The sequence below is a fragment of the Sorex araneus genome, chromosome 4 (genome assembly GCF_027595985.1).
Source record: "Sorex araneus isolate mSorAra2 chromosome 4, mSorAra2.pri, whole genome shotgun sequence".
NCBI lineage: Eukaryota > Metazoa > Chordata > Mammalia > Eulipotyphla > Soricidae > Sorex > Sorex araneus.
Genome location: NC_073305.1, coordinates 214932184 through 214951830, shown reverse-complemented (window position 1 = coordinate 214951830; position 19647 = coordinate 214932184). Strand labels below are relative to the sequence as shown.

Below are 19647 nucleotides of genomic sequence, written 5' to 3'. Positions count from 1 at the left end.
CACACACACATGCGCGTGCACCTGTACACCGGAAACTTATTTGTTTTGCTCTTGGAGGACACACCCAGTGGTGCTGGGGCTACTGCCGGCTTCGTGCTTGGGGGTTCCCCCCCCCCCCCGCAGTGCCAGTGTGTGGGTGTCGGGGATGGAACTCCTGTGTGGCAGCCCGCACCCCATGGGGATGTGGACAACCAGCCCCTCCCCACAAGCCCGATTTTAAGAGAAACATCGCGTCAGCTTGTTTGCTCTGCCCCTCCTGCACAGAGAGGGAGAGTGAAAGTGAGGGTGGTGGCCAGAGACCGTCCAGCACACAGGGGACGTGGCTGCCCGGGGCCAGCCTGGGTTCAATCCCCAGCACCCGTATGGTCACCTGAGCCATGCCGGGAGTGACCCCTGAGTTTGCTTAAGGAGGAATACACGCATGGGCCTTTCACTCTTGGCTTTACACACACACACACACACACACACACACACACACACACGCACGCACGCACGCACGCGCACACCCCTTGAACACTGCACCGTGTAGGGGCTAGGGACCCGTACCCTTAAATTTCACTACGATCATTACCTTGGTATCCACGGGGGCTGGCTTCAGGGACACCCCGCTCCGTGGGGACTGTTTCCCTGGGGACAGAACTGAGCCCGAGTGTTCGTGGCCCTGAGCAGTTGGAACCTGAGTTGTTCAAGAGGCTTGTGTATTACTCGCATGCACTTCCCCTGTGACTGAGTAAGCACACACACGCGTGTAAACACGCATGCTGGCGCTCCATCACGCCTGGTAAAAGTGACACCTAGGACAAAGGGCTCGAGTGAAAAGTTGATTGAATAGTAAGAAGTGAGGTTTGACAGGGACCGGAGCAAAGGTACAGCGGGGAGGGCGTTTGCCTTGCACGTGGCTGACCCAGGTTCGATCCCCGGCATCTCATCATGGCTCCCCGAGCACTGCCAGGAGTAATTTCTGAGTGCAGAGCCAGGAGGAACCCCTGAGTGAGATTTGAAATAGTTATTCGCCTTGGGGGCTGAGAGATAGTACAGCAGGGAGGGTACTTGTCCCCGGAGCACCGCCAGCAGTGACCTCGGAGGGCAGAGTTGAGAGTAAGCTCTGAGCACAGCCAGGTGTAGCCCCCCCAAAAACAAACAAACAACAACAACAACAACAACAAAATACTATTATTTGCCGTTGTTCCCAGCTCCTGCCTTCCAGAAGTATCTCCTGTAGGGATGCCAGGGTGAAGTCCCCGCCGTGGGGTCATCCTGTGCGGGCTGACCCCAGCCTCTCCCTCCCCGTCACAGCGGGGTCACCAGACGGGTCTCCAGGTGCCCCCTGGGTCAGAGGTTGCCTCTGACGGAAATGGAGGTTGGGTGAGGCAAGGCCACCCACAAGTCCCGGTGTCACTCGAAGTAAAAGTCACAGCCACAGCCTGTCCCTGCCTGCCCCTTTCACCACCTCTGCTGAGTCACATGGACTGCTCTGTTACTGCCCCTGCTGCAGGGCCTTTGTACCTGCTGTTCCCCTCGACACTGGCTCTGTTCCTTCTCCTCAGGACCCTTCCTCCTCCTCCTCTCGGCCCTTCTGTCTCCCAGCACACACAGTGCCACCTCCCCGCCACGCTCTGCCGCCCTGCACCCCCCTGGCCGGGACGCGTCCACCCTCTGCTCTTCGTGCCCTGGGGCTGCGGCAGCCTGCTGTCCCCACGGCTCCTAGTTGGGTGCTGGGTGCACGGAAGGCAGCCAGCCTGCCCCTGGCCCGGCGACCGCTGGTTCCCCAGCCTTGCCCCTGGGCCTGGCATCTGCCCGATCGCCCAGGCGCCACCCCCGGGTGAAGTGAGGAGGTGAAGGGAGGAGCCGGGGAAGGTGGCGAAGAGGAAGAGGGTGTGACCGGGGCCAGAGTTGGGGCTGTGCCAGGCGGAGGGTGAGGGCAGGTGTGTGCCTGGGTGGGGGGAAGACCCCCCTCCTCACCCTCCCCCACCAGGGAGGGGCTCCGCCAGTCGTCCGGAGGGGCGGGCTCGAGGCTGGGCCGGCAGACTGGGCACTGCAACCGTTTCTCTCCGCTGCGGACATCCCAGGGGTGTGGGCCGGGCACCTTCAGCCCGTGCCGGGCGGTGAGGGTCACCGGGTCACCGGGTCACCGCCTGCCGGGTGCTGGAGCGAGTCCCGGCGCTGCTGTTCTCACGGCCCCTCCCCGTCCCTCTCTGGCCCAGGCCGGGCCACAGCCCCACCTCGTGGGGGTGGGGGTGGCCGTTGGTGGGGGGTACGGCCGCCCGCTGTCACCGCCTCTGGCTGGGTCTCCAGGCTGCCCTCTGGGTCCTTCCAGCCGGCGGTGGGAGCCGGGCGCCCCACGCTGTGTCCGCCAGCAGGATTCCCGTCTGCAGCCCAGCTCGGGGCTGACCTCCCTGCAGGGCTCCCAGAAACCGCTGGCGCTCAGCTTGCTGGGGGGTGGGGGTTGGGGTGGGGCGTTCCCCCAGGGCCAGGGGGCAGGCGGGGGAGGGGGCGCTTCCAGGAACACTGTGGCCTCGAGATAGGGTTCGAGCCCCGGCACTTCCTGTGTGGGCAAACCCGTGCCCTGCCCGGGACTTATCTCTGCTCTGGGGCCTCCCTGCAGAGCACCTTCCTCCCGGGGTGGCCTGGCACCTGCCCAGGACGGGGTGGGGGGGGGGGCGTAAGTGTCCGCAGACGTGCAGCGGCCTTGACGTGTGCCTCAGCCCGCTGGCCGTGGCCTCCTGGCGGGGCCGGGGCTGACGGAGGGAGCCCGGGGGGTCGCTTCGAGCAGTTGGAACGCGGGTCGGCGTGAAGGACACGCCCCGGCCGGGAAGGGTGCTGGGTGCTGGCGAGGACAGGTGGGACCAGGTGCGATCCGCAGCCTTCTGCTGGCCGGGCCTGCCCGGAGGTCCGTTGGTAGGAGATAGGGTAGTCGGTGGCCACGCCCCGCCGCCGGTGGCCACGCCCCGCCCGCGGGTGGCCACGCCCTGCCGCCGGTGGCCACGCCCCCGACAGCCGCCGGAGCCTCGGTTAGGAAGCGGCAGGAGGAAACGAGGAGCATCCGAGTACACTTGGGGGAAGCCCAGGGATTGCAGAAGTGCTGAGCAAAGGAAGGGGCTCCCTTCTGCGGGAGCCACGGGGTCACCTGACCAAGAGGGAGGGAGGGAAGGAGGAGGGAAGGCAGGAAGGAGGGCAGCACAGCAGGGGAAATCTGATGGTAAACATGAACTTTCACTGCTGCCCAGGGAGCCACCTGCCCGCACAGCGCTCGGGGCCACAGCTGTCACTGGGCGAGGGGGCACCTGTGTTTGCCCGGGTGTGCCTGTCTGGGGCCCGGGAGCGCTGCCGTCTGCATGGGCCGCCCTGTCCCCAACCCCCGCCCTCCCCACATACAACCCCTAGAGGTGAAAAACAAGGTCCTCAAGGTGAGGTTTCAGGGCAGCAGTAAATGTGTTTTAAAGAGAAAACAGGACAGGGGCTGGAGCGAGAACACAGCGGGGAGGGCGTTTGCCCTGCATGCAGCCGACCCGGGTTCGATTCCCAGCATCCCATAGGGTCCCCTGAGCACGACCAGGAGTAATTCCTGAGTGCAGAGCCAGGAGTAACTGCTGAGCATCGTTGGGTGTGACCCAAAAAGAAGAAAAAAAAAAGGACAGGACAGCCCCCTCTGAAGGGCAGGGAGCACCCACCCCCCAGCCGCACCGCTGGGTCCTCCCTCTGGACGGAAGGATGACCGCCAGCATGCCCTGCACACAGCCGCGCCCGTGGAGCTGCTCATGTCCCCGTTGCACAGATGAAAACCAAGGCACCGACATAGGACAGCTCGTCACCACCCCCCCATCTTCTCTGTCGCCATTGTGGGGGTCTTTCACTCTTGTTGATCAACAAGCCTTCATCTGCCCTCTTACACACACACACACACACACACACACACACACAGAGCATTAGCTTCCGGGGTGCCAGGGGTGATTAGCATCGGCCAGTCAGTGAAGAACCCATTGCAGGTTTCCTATCAGCCAATCACAACGGAGTACTTGACCCATATGCTGCTGGCCCACCAGCCAATCACAGAGCATGGGATCCTATGTGGGTTGTCTTTCAGCCAATCACAGAGCACTTGATCCCTGTGCAGGTTTCTCATCCGCCAATTGGGATGCCTTGATGGCCTGACCTGTGCAGTGAGCAGCCCTCCCAGAATTATCAGGAGGTTTAGCACACAGCGTGAGAAAGGCTCTGGAGAACGGGCCAGAGGACCGGACTCTGCTACACTGTCCATGCAGTGGCGGGGGGGAGGGGGCACCGCCGTCTGTCCCATCTGCCAGTTAAGAGTATTTCTTGAGCACCTACTATGTGCCGGACTAAGATGGGGCTATTCGTGGCTCGGGGGAGGAGGACAGTGAATGCCTTGCGGTCCCTGTCCTGCCCCGGCTAGGTGGGCCTGTTGCAGACAGACGGTCGCAAATCAAAATGGGACGGCCGGGCCTGGAAGTTGGTGCATTTCAGCCTGGCCACAAAATCACTGGTCATGGTGACATTCTGTCTGTTTAAAAAGAAAAAAAAAATCAAATAGGAAATAAATGCTGACAGGAAGGTGTGGCCCGGCTGGTGTTTACTCAATAGCCTGGTTCCCTGCTGAGCTGGGGGTGGGGGAGGGAAAGCTGAGGGCCCTCTGGACCTTAGGGACCCGGGGAGGGGGGAGGAAGGGTCTTGGGTGTGGGTTTTGAGTCAGGGGCTTTCCCCGGCTCAGTGATGCCGGTTAGCGTCCCCTGTGGTCCGGGGGGTGGAACCCAGGTCCCCACCGGCAGCCCTTGGTGCCGTTTTCCGGTCAAGGAGGAAGGCTTGCTAAGGGCTGTGTGTAGGCTGGGTTTTGAGGGATGCAGAGAAGTCCGTTAAGGGCCAAGGCCTTGCCTGGAGGGCATCTCGCAAGCTGGTGTTCCCAGAGAACCATCGTTGGAGGGCAGGACCTTGGTTGTCCCTGAGTTTCCGAGCCTGAGACCTAGCCCGGGGCGTGTTTGTCAAACATCCGGCCTGAATACCTGAGTTGACACAGGCAGGGCAGGAGCGGTCTGTCAGAGAAGTCCGGGAACAGGTGGGGCCTGCGTTTCAGAAGGCCCCCCGCGCCCCGACTCGGAGGGGCTCCCACAGGGTGAAGGTCTGTGCCCGGGTGAGAGGGGCCAGCCCGGGGATGCTCTTACTACTACGGCGGCTTCTGCCGGCAGAGTCGTCCTCCGGGCGGGAGACCGGGCCTGCTGGGGGTTTCTCTGCAGCCGGGTGGGCAGCGTCACACAGCAGGGGAGAGGAAGGGAAGTCGAGTACAGTGAGCTGGGGCTGGAGCGAGAGCACAGCGGGGAGGGCGTTTGCCTTGCACGCGGCCGACCCGGGTTCGAATCCCAGCATCCCATATGGTCCCCTGAGTACTGCCATTAGTGATTCCTGAGTGCAGAGCCAGGAGGAACCCCTGTGCATTGCCAGGTATGACCCAAAAAGCAAAAAAAACCCAAAACCGAAGTACAATGAGCTGTTTTCCCCCGATCAGATTGGCAGGGACCCTGGTCGGGGCCGGGATTCCCTTTGTACCTCATGAGGGGGGGTATGGATTGATGCAGCCCCTCCCAAGGGCACTGTCGGCATCTTAGTGGCGTGCCCACCCCCTGCGACTGAGCGGGCCCAGGGGCACACGGAGTTAGCTCCCAAACACACTCGCTTGTGTGCACTTCCCACGCTGTCTGTCTGTCTGTCTGCCACACGGTTGGCCTGTGAGGGCAGCCCAGCCTCTCTGGTCATCTGATCAGCAGGGGGTGGATTAAATAAAGTCAGATCGCCAGCGGAATCCAAAGCAGAACAAAGGAGGAGGAAGTTGTTCAAGGCAACGCAGGGAAGTTTCTTGAAGACCTATCATTATGAGAGAGAGAGAGAGAGAGAGAGAGAGAGAGAGAGAGAGAGAGAGAGAGAGAGAGAGAGAGAGAAGCAAGTGTGTGGGGCGTGTTTCCACTGGATGACAGAAAATTATATTTATTTTGTAGGGCGGTCGCCTTTCACGCGGCCGACCAGAGTTCGATTCCTTCGCCCCTCTTGGAGAGCCCGGCAAGCTACCGAGAGTATCTCGCCCACACGGCAGAGCCTGGCAAGCTCCCCGTGGTGTATTCGATATGCCAAAAACAGTAACAAGTCTCACCATGGAGACGTTACTGGTGCCCGCTCGAGCAAATCGATGAGCAACGGGATGACAGTGACAGTGACCTCTGCATAAGGACTGGATCAATAGCACAGCGGGTAGGGCGTTTGCCTTGCACTCGGCCGACCCGGGTTTGATTCTTCCGTCCTTCTCAGAGAGCCCGGCAAGCTACCGAGAGTATCGCACCCGCACGACAGAGCCTGGCAAGCTCCCCGTGGCGTATTCGATATGCCAAAAACAGTAACAGCAAGTCTCACAATGGAGATGTTACTGGTGCCCGCTCGAGCAAACCGATGAACAGCTGGACGACCGTGGACAGTGCGACAGTACTTCCTGTGCATAAAGTTGTTTACTCGAAGGATGCCCGGGAAACCAATCCTGTTTATCTTTAGAGAGGAGAATTTGGGGCCAGGGCTGGGGCCAGGGACATGACTCGGCTGGTCACTTCTACTTTTCATTCAGGAGAAAGGAAGTGAAGCTGCAGGAACAGAACAGACCGGGACTCACTGGTCAAGAGCACTTTAAGTGAGAAGCGAAAAAGCCAAGTAAGAAAGGGAAGGCTGGGGGCTGGAGTGATAGCATAGCGGGTAGGGCGTTTGCCTTGCACGCGGCCTACCAGGGTTCAAATCCCAGCATCCCATATGGTCCCCTGAGCACCGCCGGGGGTGATTCCTGAGTGCAGAGCCAGGAGTAACCCCTGTGCATCGCCAGGTGTGACCCAAAAAAAAAACAAAAACAAAGAAAGGGAAGGCTGGGCTGGAGCAATAGCACAGCGGGGAGGGCGTTTGCCTTGCTCGAGGCTGACCCTGATTTGATTCCCAGCATCTCATCGGGTGCCCCAAGCACTGCCAGGAGTAATTCCTGAGTCATGAGCCAGGAGGAACCCCTGTGCATAGCTGGGTGTGACCCAAAAAGCAAAAAAAAAAAAAAAAAGAAAAGAAAGAAAGAAAAAGAAAGTGGGGGGCCTCTTGGAAAAGTAGGAGAGCCACGCTGTGTATGCCGGCCCAGTGGAAGAGTGTTCAGGGTGTTGGATGTGGCGGTTCTGCCCGTCAGGTGGGGGGGGATGAAGGCCACAGGTCCAAGGAGGAAGACTTCACAATAAATCATTTGGGTCTTTTGGAACAGTTTTTTTTTCCCAATCCATGACTCTGGTGCCCATTGGGCTACTGCCAAGAGAGAAAGGGACGTGGGTGGGCAGAGGTGGGTGACGGTGGGTGCTGGGCGGATGCAAGGGGAGGGGGCAGGTGGCTGGGGGGTGCTGAGTGGAGGGGCCCAAGGGTGGGTGAGGGAACGAACAGGGGCGTTGCTCACTGTAGGAGGCGGATATTCACCATGGGCGTGGGCAGGAGTGTCCAGGCGGGTGGGGAAGCAGGCGTGGACCCCGGAGGCTCTGGACACGGAGACCGGTTAAGGAGCCGCCCTGAGGGGTCCGGCCGGGGTCAGGCCCCTGAGACGTCTCGTACAGGGATGCCTCGTCCGCGTTCCTGCGGAGTGACCCCTGCGTCCCGGGGCAGATTCCCTTGGGGTGAGCTTGCTCTGGCGGCACAGTCACTCGAGGAGCTGCGAGTGGGGTGAGACCCCTTAAGCCCACCCGCGTCCACATTCCTCTGTTCCACGATCACGTCTCTTTCAGGAGGGTGTGTTCCGACTTCCCAGCCCGCAGAGGCACGACCTTTGTCCTTTGAGGGGGGTTTCTTTGTTTCTAGAAGTTTTCCCAGCGGGCAGAGGCATGGCCTTTGTCCTTTGAGGGGGGTTTCTTTGTTTCTAGAAGTTTTCCCAGCGGGCAGAGGCATGGCCTTTGTCCTTTGAGGGGGGGTTTCTTTGTTTCTAGAAGTTTCCTTCTGAAGTCTCTTTCCGTGTGATGGCCTATTTTCAAAGATCTTGGTTCCAGTAAGTGCTTTATCTCGGGATGTGTCTAGAGTAACCATAGCTCTGGGGAACCCGTTTAGGTACTTCCTTGATATCCGTTTCTCTCTCTCTCTTTGAAGCCCGGATCCTTTATTTCTTAGCCACCACCGTCATTTTTCTTTAGATTTAATTTTTTCTCTTCATTCGTGTTGTTATACGAGCCACACCCTGTGGTGCTGGGTATTGAACCCGGGGCCAGGCAGTGCTCTGCTGCTTGAGTGACCTCCTCACCCCGCCCTGAACCATGCCGGGTGGGGTGACTCCTGCAGCACTTGGGGGCCACTCCTGGCTCTGTGCTCAGGGGTCACTCCTGGTGGCGCTTGGGAACCATACATGGTGCCGGGATCGAACTGGAGTTGCCCTGTGCAAGGCAAGTGCCTTACCCCTTGGACTATTTCTCCAGCCCCATCTCACCCATTTTCAGTGGTGCATACTAGTCCTACAGCTTCACATTGTTGAGTTCTGTCTCTATTTCTGGTTTTGGGTTTTTTTTTTTTTTTTTTTGCTTTTTTGGGTCACACCCGGCGATGCTCAGGGGTTACTCCTGGCTCATGCACTCAGGAATCACTCCTGAGTGCTCAGGGGACCATATGGGATGCTGGGAATCAAACCCGGGTCGACCGCGTGCAAGGCAAATGCCCTCCCCGCTGTGCTGTCACTCCAGCCCCTCTATTTCTGTTTTGACATATACAGGACAAACATGCACACACCCTTGGCACACTCAACAGTGCTCACTCATGGCTCTGCACTCAGTACTCGGGGGACCCTATGGGATGCTGGGGTCGAACTAGGTCAGCTGTGTACAGGGCAAGCATCTCCCGTCCCCACCTTCACAATTTTTGTCTTAGTTGCTGTCCTTGGTGGGGGTTGGGGCAAGGGATGCTCGGATGCTCACACCCCTTTAACAGAGGTCAGGGGGACTCAGGGGTCACGCCCCTCCTCCTGCTGTTCACACACACCTGGCTGTGGTGTACGGCCAGAAACTCTCTCGAGCTTCTGGTCACCACAGACAGCAAAGCCCCCAGTAGCACACTCAGTGCATGTGGGACCCCGGGGATTTGAACTCCCGACCACACGCTTCCAAGGCAGCTGTTGGAAGGCCCTGGTGAGACACGGGAGGAAAGAAGCATTGCCCCTTCCGGTGTGTGTGTGTTTTTTGGGGGGGGCATTGCTGGGCTGTGAGTCACACAGACTCCAAGGCCCAGTTGCCCTGGGGTTCTGGGGGTCACCTGACGCTGCAGGACACCGGTCGGACCCCGAGCTCTGTGCCCGTCGGGGAGCGAGGAATCCCGCAGCACTGTAGAATTCAGGGGGGTCCGAAGGGCGGGGCCCTCCCTGGTGAGGGGACGTTGCTAGCGGGGTGGGGTGCTGTGCGCGGCGGTGAGGTGAGGCAGGGTGGTGGAGGGGCAGCGTGGGGGACGGGGCGTGAGGAAGGTGACAGGGGTGGCGGACTGAGGGAGGCTCTGGCCGTGGGTGGGAACGTGCCGAGGGTGATGGTGGCCAAAGTGCCCGTCCCGGCTGGGGAGGAAGTGGGGCGCCCTCGGAGCGCCAGGACGGACGTCAGTCCCCGAGAACCCTTCCTCGGGGGCGGGGGCGTGTCTGGCTCCCAGACCACCCTCAGGGATTCCCCTCCTAGCCCGAGGCCCCGGGTTCGATCTCTGGCACCGCGTGGAGCACACCAGCAGGAGCACCCCCATCTCCCCACCTGCTCAGACACACAAAAGTAACATCGGCCCCTCCCCGTTTCATGCCGCTGTGGGATGGGCCAGTTACACACACACACACACACACACACACACACACACACACACACACACACACACACACACACACACACCCCGCCTCCTGCTGAGCTGCGCCTGTGGCCCCTTGTTGCAGGACTGGACCAGTTACACACACACACACACACACACACACCCCGCTTCCTCACACACACGGCCTCACCCGTGGCCCTTGCTGCAGGACTGGAACGTCACGTGGAACACCAGCAACCCCGACTTCACCAAGTGCTTCCAGAACACGGCCCTGGCCTGGGCGCCCTGCCTCTACCTCTGGGCCTGCTTCCCCTGCTACTTCCTCCACCTCTCCCGCCATGGCCGCGGCTACATCCAGATGACGCCCCTCAACAGAGCCAAGACCGTGAGTCCCGCGGGGGCGCCGGCCACGCCCCGGCAGTGTTGCTCTGTCCGGTGGGCCTGGGGAAGCTGGGCGGGGGGGTTTTCGCAGAGCGCGGGGAGGAGACTGCGGGAGATGAGCCCCGGCGCCTGGGCTCGAACTCGGCTCCGACAGACCCGCAGTGGCCTGAGCGGCTGTCGGCAGCAACGTCTCGGCCGCCCCGAGCCCGTGTCCCCAGCCGCTGCTGAGGGGGCCGAGGACAGACTGTTTTGTGCGTGTTAGCAGGACAGAAGCAGGGGGTCTTCCCACATGCACATGCGCGTGTGTGTGTGTGTGTGTGTGTGTGTGTTAGGGGGCCACACCCGGCCATGCTCAGGGGGTACTCCTGGCTCTGCGCTCAGGAAATCCCTCCCGGTGGGCCCTGGGGGCCCTGTATGGTGTGTGTGCACGTGTGTATGTGTGAGTGTGTGCCTATGTGTATGTGCTTGTATATGTGCTTGTGTATGTATGCATGTGTTGTGTGTGCGTGCATGTCCCTGTGTGTGTGCACGCATGTGTATGTATGTGTGTATGTGTCCCTGTGTGTGTGTGCACATGTATGTATGTGTGTATGTGTCCCTGTGTGTGTGCACATGTCCTCGTATGTGCATGTGCCTGGGTGTGTTGGGAGCCCCATGCCTCTGAGATGTGTATACTCGTGTGTTGTGTGTGCACTTGTGTGTGCGTCCATGTCTCCGTGTGCGAATATGTGTATGTGTCCCCATGTGTGTATCTGTGTATTGTGTGTGTGCCCACGCGTGTTTGTATGTGTGTGTTTGTGTGTCATGAGCTCAATGCCTCTGAGCTGCTCCGTGTATGTGTGTTGTGTGTGTTTGTTTTGTGTGTTGTGTGTGCGTGTGGAATTATTCGTGTATCGTGTGTGCACGTGTGTGCATGTATGTTCCTGTGTGTGCACGTGTGTGTACATACATGTGTGTATGTGTGTTGTGTGTATGTGTGCATGTGTGTGCTGTGTTTATGTGTGTGTTGTGTGTATGTGTGCACCCACACGTGTGTGTGCGTGTGTCCGTGTGTGCCGCAGTCCCGGTGTCTGAGCTGTGCCGTGTCCGCAGGCCCTGGGGCTCCTGCTGTGGCTCGTCTGCTGGGCAGACCTCTTCTACACCTTCTGGGAAAGAAGCGTGGGCAGGCTCCCGGCCCCGGTGCTCCTGGTCAGCCCGACCCTGCTGGGCATCACCATGGTAAGTGGGTGCCGGGCCCGGACCCTCCCCTCCTGCCACACTTGTGGTGCGAAGCCCAGCAGGAAGAAACGGCCTGTCCCGGCCCGGGAGGTGGTCGGGGCAGTGGCCGGGGAAGTGGCTTTGCTTCCCCGGGCGAGCGCGGCCCCGGGAACTGAGCTCTGAAACTGAGTCTGTGTGATCCCGGCGTCCTCTGCGTCAGGCACTGCTGCGCCTCCAGTTTCACAAGTGAAGAGACAGAGGCCCAGAGAGGTGCTGCGCGCTGTTCAAGGTCACACAGCAGCACCCAGCAGAGCCAGAGCCGGCCCCCAGCTGGGGCCCCCGGCCACGTGTCCTGACCGGAGGGTCTTCTCTGTGGCGTCCCTGGGTCCCTGGGGAAGGTTCTTAGAAGATGCTTAACAAATGCAACTTACTTGGTTTTGTCCGGGGGCCATACTTGCAAGGCTCAGGGCTTACTCCCGGCTGGGGGGGGGGGTGCCGGGGATCCAACCTCGGTCGGCCACATGCAAGGCCAGCGCCCTCCCCGCTCTCCTTTCGCTCCGCCCCCTCCATCTGGGCGTGCCGCTGGCCACAGTACACGGACCTGGGACCCCGAGTCTTGGGGAGGGGACCGAGGGCGAGGGCTGCGTGGAAGGACAGAGACACATGTGGCCGGACACCTGTTTGTGTTTGTGTTTTTGGGTCACACCCAGCGATGCACAGGGGCTACTCCTGGCTTTGCACTAAGGAATCACCCCTGACAATGCTCAGGGGACCCTATGGGATGCCGGGGATCGAACCCGGGCCAGCTGCGTGCAGGGCAAACGCCCTCCCCGCGAGCAGCCGCCTGCCCGCAGCTCTGCCCCTGACCCACCCGGCCTGTCCCCTGCAGCTGCTGGCCACCTTCCTGATCCAGCTGGAGCGCAGGAAGGGCGTCCAGTCCTCGGGCGTCATGCTCATCTTCTGGCTGGTCGCCCTGCTCTGCGCCACGGCCGTCCTGAGGTCCAAGATCATGGCCGCCTTAAGGGAGGTGAGTGCCGCCTCGGGGCCCGCGGGGCCGTCGCCATGGAGCCCGGGCCCGTGTCCCGGGGCCAACCCTCCCCACCGGGGACTTCCTGCCTCCTCTGGCATTTGTTCTAGAACCTTCCTTAGTGGGGGGGAGGGGAGCAGCCTCTTCTGCATAGCCCTGCAGATCCCGCCACCCCTCCCTCCTCCCCACGCCGCCTCCCGCACACGCCTCCCGGCCACCCAGTCCCTGGCAAACGGCCAGGCGGGCTCCGCGCTGACCCCCGGGGACCCCAAAGTGCCCCTCGGGGTTCAGAGGAGCCTGTGCCGTGCCCGCCTCCAGCCGCTCGGCGCCGAGGGCGTCCCACAGGGCGGAGAACGAGCGAGTGCTTTCCAGCACCTCCCGTCCACACCGCCGGCCGGCCTTGACGCGGTCCCCGGGCAGCTGACCTTGACCTGACCGGGCGCGAGTTTCCCAAGGTTCTGCCTCGCCCTCCCGGGTGTCCGAGAGACACGGCTGCCAGGGTTCGTCAGCGTCAGCGCTGAGGGAGCCGGCGGCTGGCAGGGGGCACCCTCGGGAGGGTGTTCGGGGGACACCCCAGGGTCTCCACCCACTGGGTGCCGGTGGCCTCCCCTCCCCCAGCCAGGAGCGACACCCAGAAATATCTCCAGGGGCTTCCTCGTGCTCCCCAGGAGGCGGAAATAGCCCAGTGTGTTAGAGATGGGGAAACTGAGGCAAAGGGGTGGGTTAGGGAGATGGGCAGGTCCCGGAGCTGGGCCGCTCACCCCCTCCATCCTCAGCAGGCCGGGTGGAGACTGCCCCGTCCTTCCCCACGGCTTGCCTGTCCCTGTGCAGACCGCCGTGCCCCCCACCCAGAGGCCTTGTGGGGGACGAGACGCTGGGGGCCAGCCTTCCCATGCCGCTCCCTTCCCCTGCCCCCTCCTGCCCCCTCCCCTCCCCCTCCCCTGACCCCTCTGCCGCGCCTGGACCCCCCTCACCTCCTCCTGCCCCCTCCCTCCCCCTCCCCTACTCCCTCCCTCCCCCTCCCCTGCCCCCTCTGCCGCACCTGGACCCCCTCACCTCCTCCTGCCTCGCCCCCAGGACGCCCGAGTCGACGTGTTCCGGGACGTCACCTTCTACCTCTACTTCTCCCTCGTGCTGGGCCAGCTGGCGCTGTCCTGTTTCTCGGACCGCTCGCCCCTGTTCTCTGAGACCATCAACGACCCGGTGAGTGGGTCCGGGGGGCCGGGGAAGGTCCGGCAGCTGCAGCGTCCCTGCCATGTGGCCCGGCGGAGGCTCCTGCCGCGATGGGCTGCCGGGGGCCACAAGGGGGGACAGACACGGTAACACGGGACTGAAGGAGCTGCTGGGCAGCGGTGGCGGGTGGGGAGGGGAGGGGGGGAGGGGGGTGGGGGAGGGTAGCCGGGGGATGCAGGCTCTGCTGGATCATCAGGGCAGCTGCCCCCCAAATCCCACCGCAGGGCAGAGATCGAGGGGGCCAAGGAGAGAGTTCTGGGAGGAGTGGCAGGTGCAAAGGCCCTGGGTCGAGAGCTGTGGAAGGAAGGTGATGGGCACGGGCCCGGCTGGGCCAGGAGGCGGGAGAGGCTGTGGGACAGGGGCTGGGGGCTGGGAGGGGAGGAGGGTGGGCAGCTGCCGGCTCTATCCGGGGTGGGACCGGAAATTGTGGAGTGTGAGTGTGAGGCTGTGTGTGGGTGACACGGCAGGGAGCAGTTCTTGTGGGTCCTGGGCCTGGGCCTCCGTGGACGGCGGACACCAAAGGGCCCCAGAGGTGGACACTGCACGGAGGCCACTGCTCGCTGGACAGGTGACCCCGAGTCTGCCCTGAGTGGCCTGCACCTGGGTTCCTGCGAAGAAGTGAGACCCGAGTGGGAGACGGGCACAGAGTGTGTGTGTGTGTGTGTGTGTGTGTGTGTGTGTATGGCCATAAGTGTATCTGTGTCTGCACGTGTTTGTGCGTGTACGTGATTCTATGTGTCTTTGTCTTCACGTACATTTGTGTATCTGTATGTACATGTCTGTATGTGTGTCTGCATGCATGTGTGTATGTTTGTGTGTCTGTACATGTACATAGGTCGGTGTGTCTATGTACGTGTGTCTCTGCGTGGACCTGCATGTGTGTGTATCTGTGTATGCGTGTCTGGCTGTAAGTGTATCTGTGTCTCCGTGTGTCTGTGTGTATCCGTCTGTTCTCTGGCCCTTCGGGGACGTGTGTTCCCGCATGTACAAAGTCCACAGCAGCAGTGCCAGGCCAGGGACCCCCGTCCCGCAGGTGGGCTCCGTCTCGGCTGCCTCCCCCGGGTGTCGGTGTCTGTGTCGAATGTCCCCACGAGGAGCTGTTGGTTAAAGGTCAGGGAACTCCCGACTCCCAGAGAGGCCCTTCTCTTCCCTCCCGCATGCCGGTACGCCCACGTGGGTCCTGGGCCCACAGGACTGGCCGCCAGCACCGGACAGCACCCCCTCTCACCGGGCGGGGGGGTGGGGGTCAGTGCCGGCTGGGGCCGGGGTCTCCCGACAGCTCTCTGGGAGACACACCCCCGCCGTCCTCCCGGCAGAGTCAGAGTTCTGGGGCCAGGCGGGAGGAGGTCGAGCCGGCCTGCGGGGGCTGTGACTCAGACCCCGGTGTGCGGGGTGGACCTGTCTGCTGGACCTCGGGAGTTGGTGGCCTGGCTGGGCACCTTCCCTTAGCAAGTCACCACTGAGGACCAGGCTGGGCCCGGGGCCAGCGGCCGGTGACGTCAGGGTTGGGCCAGTGCCTCTTCTCGGGCCCTCGGCGACTCTTCCTTTTCTTGCGGGGCCGGAAGGGGCTCCTCGGGGGTGCCCGGGGGACGGGCCAGACCTGGGCGTGTCGAGGGCCCAGTGCTGGGATGTGCAGGGGCCTCTGTGCTGGGGGCTGAGCCCTGCGGGGGCTTCCCCGGGCGCTGTAGGTCGGGGGGTTGCGTGCACGGCCCGGGACGGAGCTGGGCCTCGCTCTCGCCCGCCCCAGCCCCTGCCCCTGCCCTGGGTCCCCCTCTTGACGGGGTCTTCCCGGTGCCCGCCCTGCTGGCCGTGCCCGGACTCGGAGGGGCCTTTTCTGTTCCTGCCCCGTTCCCCTCCCAACTTGCAGCCCAGCGGGGGGCGGGGGCCCGGGGCTGGGGGCCCCTGCGCTGCCCGGGCCTCCGAGTGGCGGTCTCCGGTGGCTTGTCCTCAAGCAGAGGTCAGCCAGGCGGGGGAGGGGCGGGGAGCTCCGTCCTGCTGAGTCACCCCGGGCCTCCCCAGCTGGCCCCGAGCCGCCCCGTGACTCAGAGTCTATTCTGGGATCCCACCGGCTGCTCCCCCACCCACGGCCTGGGACTCCGGGCGCTGGGGAGGGGTATCCCATCTAGAGTGGGGGGGGGCTGAGGGTCAGGGGTGGGAGGGGATCGCAGATCTCTCTTCAGATGGGGTCCTGGGCCCACCCTCCTCAGCTTCCCCGGGTGACGTTCGAAGGACATCGGGGACCAGCTTCAAAGAGGCTCCCAGATAGATCGGGCCCGGGGCCCCTTTTCAGGAACACACACACACACACACACACACACACACACCCCAGGGCCCCTTTTCAGAAACAGACACACACACACACACACACACCCCAGGGCAGACACATACACACACGTATACACACAAACACACACACACACACACCAGGGCCCCTTTTCAGAAACACACACACACACACACCCCAGGGCAGACACACACACGTATACACACAAACACACACACACACCAGGGCCCCTTTTCAGAAACACACACACACACATACACACACACCCCAGGGCCCCTTTTCAGAAACACACACACACATACACACACACCCCCCAGGCCCCTTTTCAGAAACACACACACACACACACACACACACACACACACACACACACACACACACACACACACACACACCATCCGCCTCCCGGAGCTGTCTCCTCTCTCTGAGGGAGCAAACAGGAAGCTACCTCATCGCCCCCCAGATCCTTGTGGTGCCCTCCCGGGGCCCATGGCGCCCACTTGGGGGGGGGGACACTGTTGTAAAGGGTCACGGTGGTTTGTGGTGGAAAGTGCCCAGCTCTCTGGGGGGCTGGCTCAGAGCACCACCCCTGGGAGCACTGCCGGGGGTGACCCCCCGACCCCATGGACAGATGCTGGGCAGAGGGGTGGATGGATGAGTGGACGGGAGGATGGCTGGGTGATGGGTGCTAGGGGAGGAGTGGCTGGTGGGTGGGTAGCCTGGGGACCGCCGCAGCACCGCCCCTGATTGTCGCGGGGGTTGAGGTGATGTGGCCTGTGGCGTGTGAGCTTTCCACGTGGATGTCCACCCGGTGAAACTGAAGGCGCCCACACTAGTGTCCACCCAGGGTCCGAGAGAAATCCTTTGTTGGGGTGTGGGGCTTCCGTGGCGTGGGCAGGAAGCGTGTGCTGCATCAGCGACTCCCCCGAGCCCAGAGTCTCACGGTGCCTCCCCCGCCCCCCTCACCACCGCCCCGTGTGTTCTCTGCACTAGAACCCGTGCCCGGAGTCCGGAGCCTCCTTCCTCTCCAGGATCACCTTCTGGTGGATCACAGGGTAAGGCGCCGCGGCCACCCTCCCCGCGTCAGCCAGCCTGGCTTCCCGGCCTCGGCCCTGGCCACCCCGGGCCGGTCCCTCTTGTCCAGAAACTCGGCTGTGGCCGGCCCGTGGCTTGGCCGCAGATGGTGCCGGGTCCGAGTGGGTTTGTCTCCACTTGGTTCCTGCGCTTGTCACACCCACTGGGGCTCCTGGCTCCGTGCTCGGGGAGCGTCATTGCGGGGACTCGAACCCAAGCCTGCCCCTGTCTCCCTGCTGCTGGGGGGGGAGTGTTTTCCCCCTTAGGCAGAGTCCCTCGCAGTGACGCGTGTCATCCCCTACGTGAGGGCAGCAGGCGCGTGGACACGAGTCACCCAGGGTGGACTGGGGTCCCGACGGCCTCCCGGTGGGCTCTGCCTGAGTCGCGTCCCACCCACCCTCCTTGCTCCGGGCCCCCGGGGACTGCCGAGCCCGTTTCCTCCCCAGTACACGTCCCTCCCTCCCCGAGGAAGACTCTGTCTTAGGGGACTGTCTTCCCGAGGGGCTGGAACAGCGGCGGGAAGGGAATCAGGATGCAGGGGAGAGTTCTGCGCGCACCGTCCCGATTTCAGTTCCAGGGGCACCCGTGGTTTGCCCCCGGGGGTGGGCGGGCACCTCTGTCCAAGGGAGAGAGCACTGAGCGCCGGCTCCCCGCCCAGAGATGGCCCCGGACAGCCGTGTTCACGTGCGCACGGCGGACTCCCTCCAGGGGTGCCGTGACGGGGGCGGGCCGCCCTGGGGAGGGAGGTGCAGGGCAGACACTCGGGGCACGGGTCCCAGGAAGCCGTCCAGCAGGAGGGCGGCACTTCCTGGTGAGGTCCGGCTCGCAGAAACACCCCAACTGACTCACTCTCACCTACATTTTTTTTGGGGGGGGGGGTTCACCCAGCAACGCACAAGGGTCACTCCTGACTTTGCGCTCAGGAATTACTCCTGGTGGTGCTCCGGGGACCCTATGATTGAACCCGGGTCGGCCGCGTGCAAGGCCAATCAATGCCCTCCCTGCGGTGCTATCGCTCCAGCCCCAGCCCACCTACCTTTTTGGGGTTGTTTTTGCTTGTTCATGTTTTGGGGCCACCTTTGGCGGTGCTCGGGGCTGACTCCTGGTTCTGTGCTCAGGGGTCACTCCTCGTGGGCTCGAGGGACCCAATGGGATGCAGGGATTGAACCTGGGTGGGCTGTGGGCAAGGTTCGTGCCCTGCCCCTGTATTATGCGCTGGCCCTAACTCTGTGTCTGAGTCAGCTGCACGGTCTGGGTCCGGCCCGCCGGAGCCTCCTGAAGCTCGAGGCCATATTTCCCGGGAGGCCCGACCGTCACCTGCATCATCACTGACGCCCCGTGTTTCCGCATTCACTTTGTTTCCCTGTGGGCTGGGGGGCTGCCCTGGCCTGCTGTGTCCCGCGGGCTGCCCCGTGACCCCTGTGTCTCGACCAGGTTGATGGTCCGGGGCTATCGGCACCCGCTGGAGAGCACTGACCTGTGGTCCCTGAACAAGGAGGACATGTCGGAGCAGGTGGTGCCCGAGCTGGTGCAGAACTGGAAGAAGGAATGTGCCAAGGCCCGCAGGTGAGTGTGATGCCGGGCCCCCTGGGACCCCCACCCCGTCACCTGACCCCTGGGTGGTTCCGGTGGGGAAGGAGAGGGAACGGCCTCTCGCCCGCTGCCTCCTGCCGCTCGGCCGCCCTCCCTGCCCGGTGCTCGGCCAGGCCACTCTGTCCATGTCCTTCAGCATGGCAGGCCCAGCCCTTCAGGGCCCAGTTGAGGGGATCTTGATAGTAATGACACACATGTGTGCGTGAGTGTGTGTGTGTCCTGGTGTGTCTGCATGAATGTGCATATGTGCTCATGTATGCACGTGTGTGTATGAATGCACATGCGTGTGCACATGTGTACTTGTGTCTGCATGAGTGTGTATGTATATGAGTGTACCTGTGTATGAGTGTATGCATGTGTGCTTGTGTCTGCATGAGCATGCATTCATGTGTGTGAGTGCATATGTGTGCCTGTCTGTGAGTCCATGCATGTGTGCAACGTGTGTGCACATGTATATGCATGTACCTGAGTGTGCATGCATGTGTGCATGACTGCATGTGTGTGCATGTGTACATAGAAGTACATGTGTGTGTGCTGCAGGCTTTTTTTTTTTCTTTTTGGGTCACACCCCACAATGCTCAGGGGTCACTCCTGGCTTTGCACTCAGGAATCACTCATCACTCCTGGTGGTGCTCATGGGATGCTGGGAATCGAACCCGGGTTGGCCGTGTGCAAGGCAAACGCCCTCCCCACTGTGCTATGGCTCCGGCCCCGAAGGCTGTTTTTTTTAAGGCTGGTTTTTGTTCACAGCAAAATTAGGAGTTTCCCGTAAGCGGCACCACCACTGCCTCCCCCATCAGACCAGTCTGTGCTGGTTAAAATCAATAAATCCGCGTGGACCCGTAAAGTCGCCCCCGGGGAATGAGGCCAGGCCCCTTCCAGGCTGCAGGGGGCTGTGAGCCCAGGAAGCGACCCGGCCCCGTCAGTGCGAGGAGAGGAGGCGATGTCCCTGGCTACGGGCACAGCCCAGTGAGCCCAGCTGGAGGGCCGGGCAGCCCGCGCGACCAGGGTGGGGCAGAAGCTGTGGATCAGCTTTTTC

The 19647-nt window shown here is 62.3% G+C and overlaps 1 protein-coding gene across 2 annotated transcripts in view; it reads left to right on the top strand.

Moving 5' to 3' along the window:
• The window catches only part of ABCC1 (ATP binding cassette subfamily C member 1), a 79478-nt gene that overhangs the window by 14992 nt on the left and 44839 nt on the right, over positions 1-19647 (top strand). For both annotated transcript variants that reach the window (XM_055136330.1, XM_055136329.1), the window contains exons 2-7: positions 10028-10204; positions 11293-11418; positions 12287-12424; positions 13502-13627; positions 16935-16996; positions 18450-18581. In XM_055136330.1, the coding sequence (XP_054992305.1) occupies positions 10028-10204; positions 11293-11418; positions 12287-12424; positions 13502-13627; positions 16935-16996; positions 18450-18581 (761 nt within the window). The remainder of the gene's footprint in view (positions 1-10027; positions 10205-11292; positions 11419-12286; positions 12425-13501; positions 13628-16934; positions 16997-18449; positions 18582-19647) is intronic.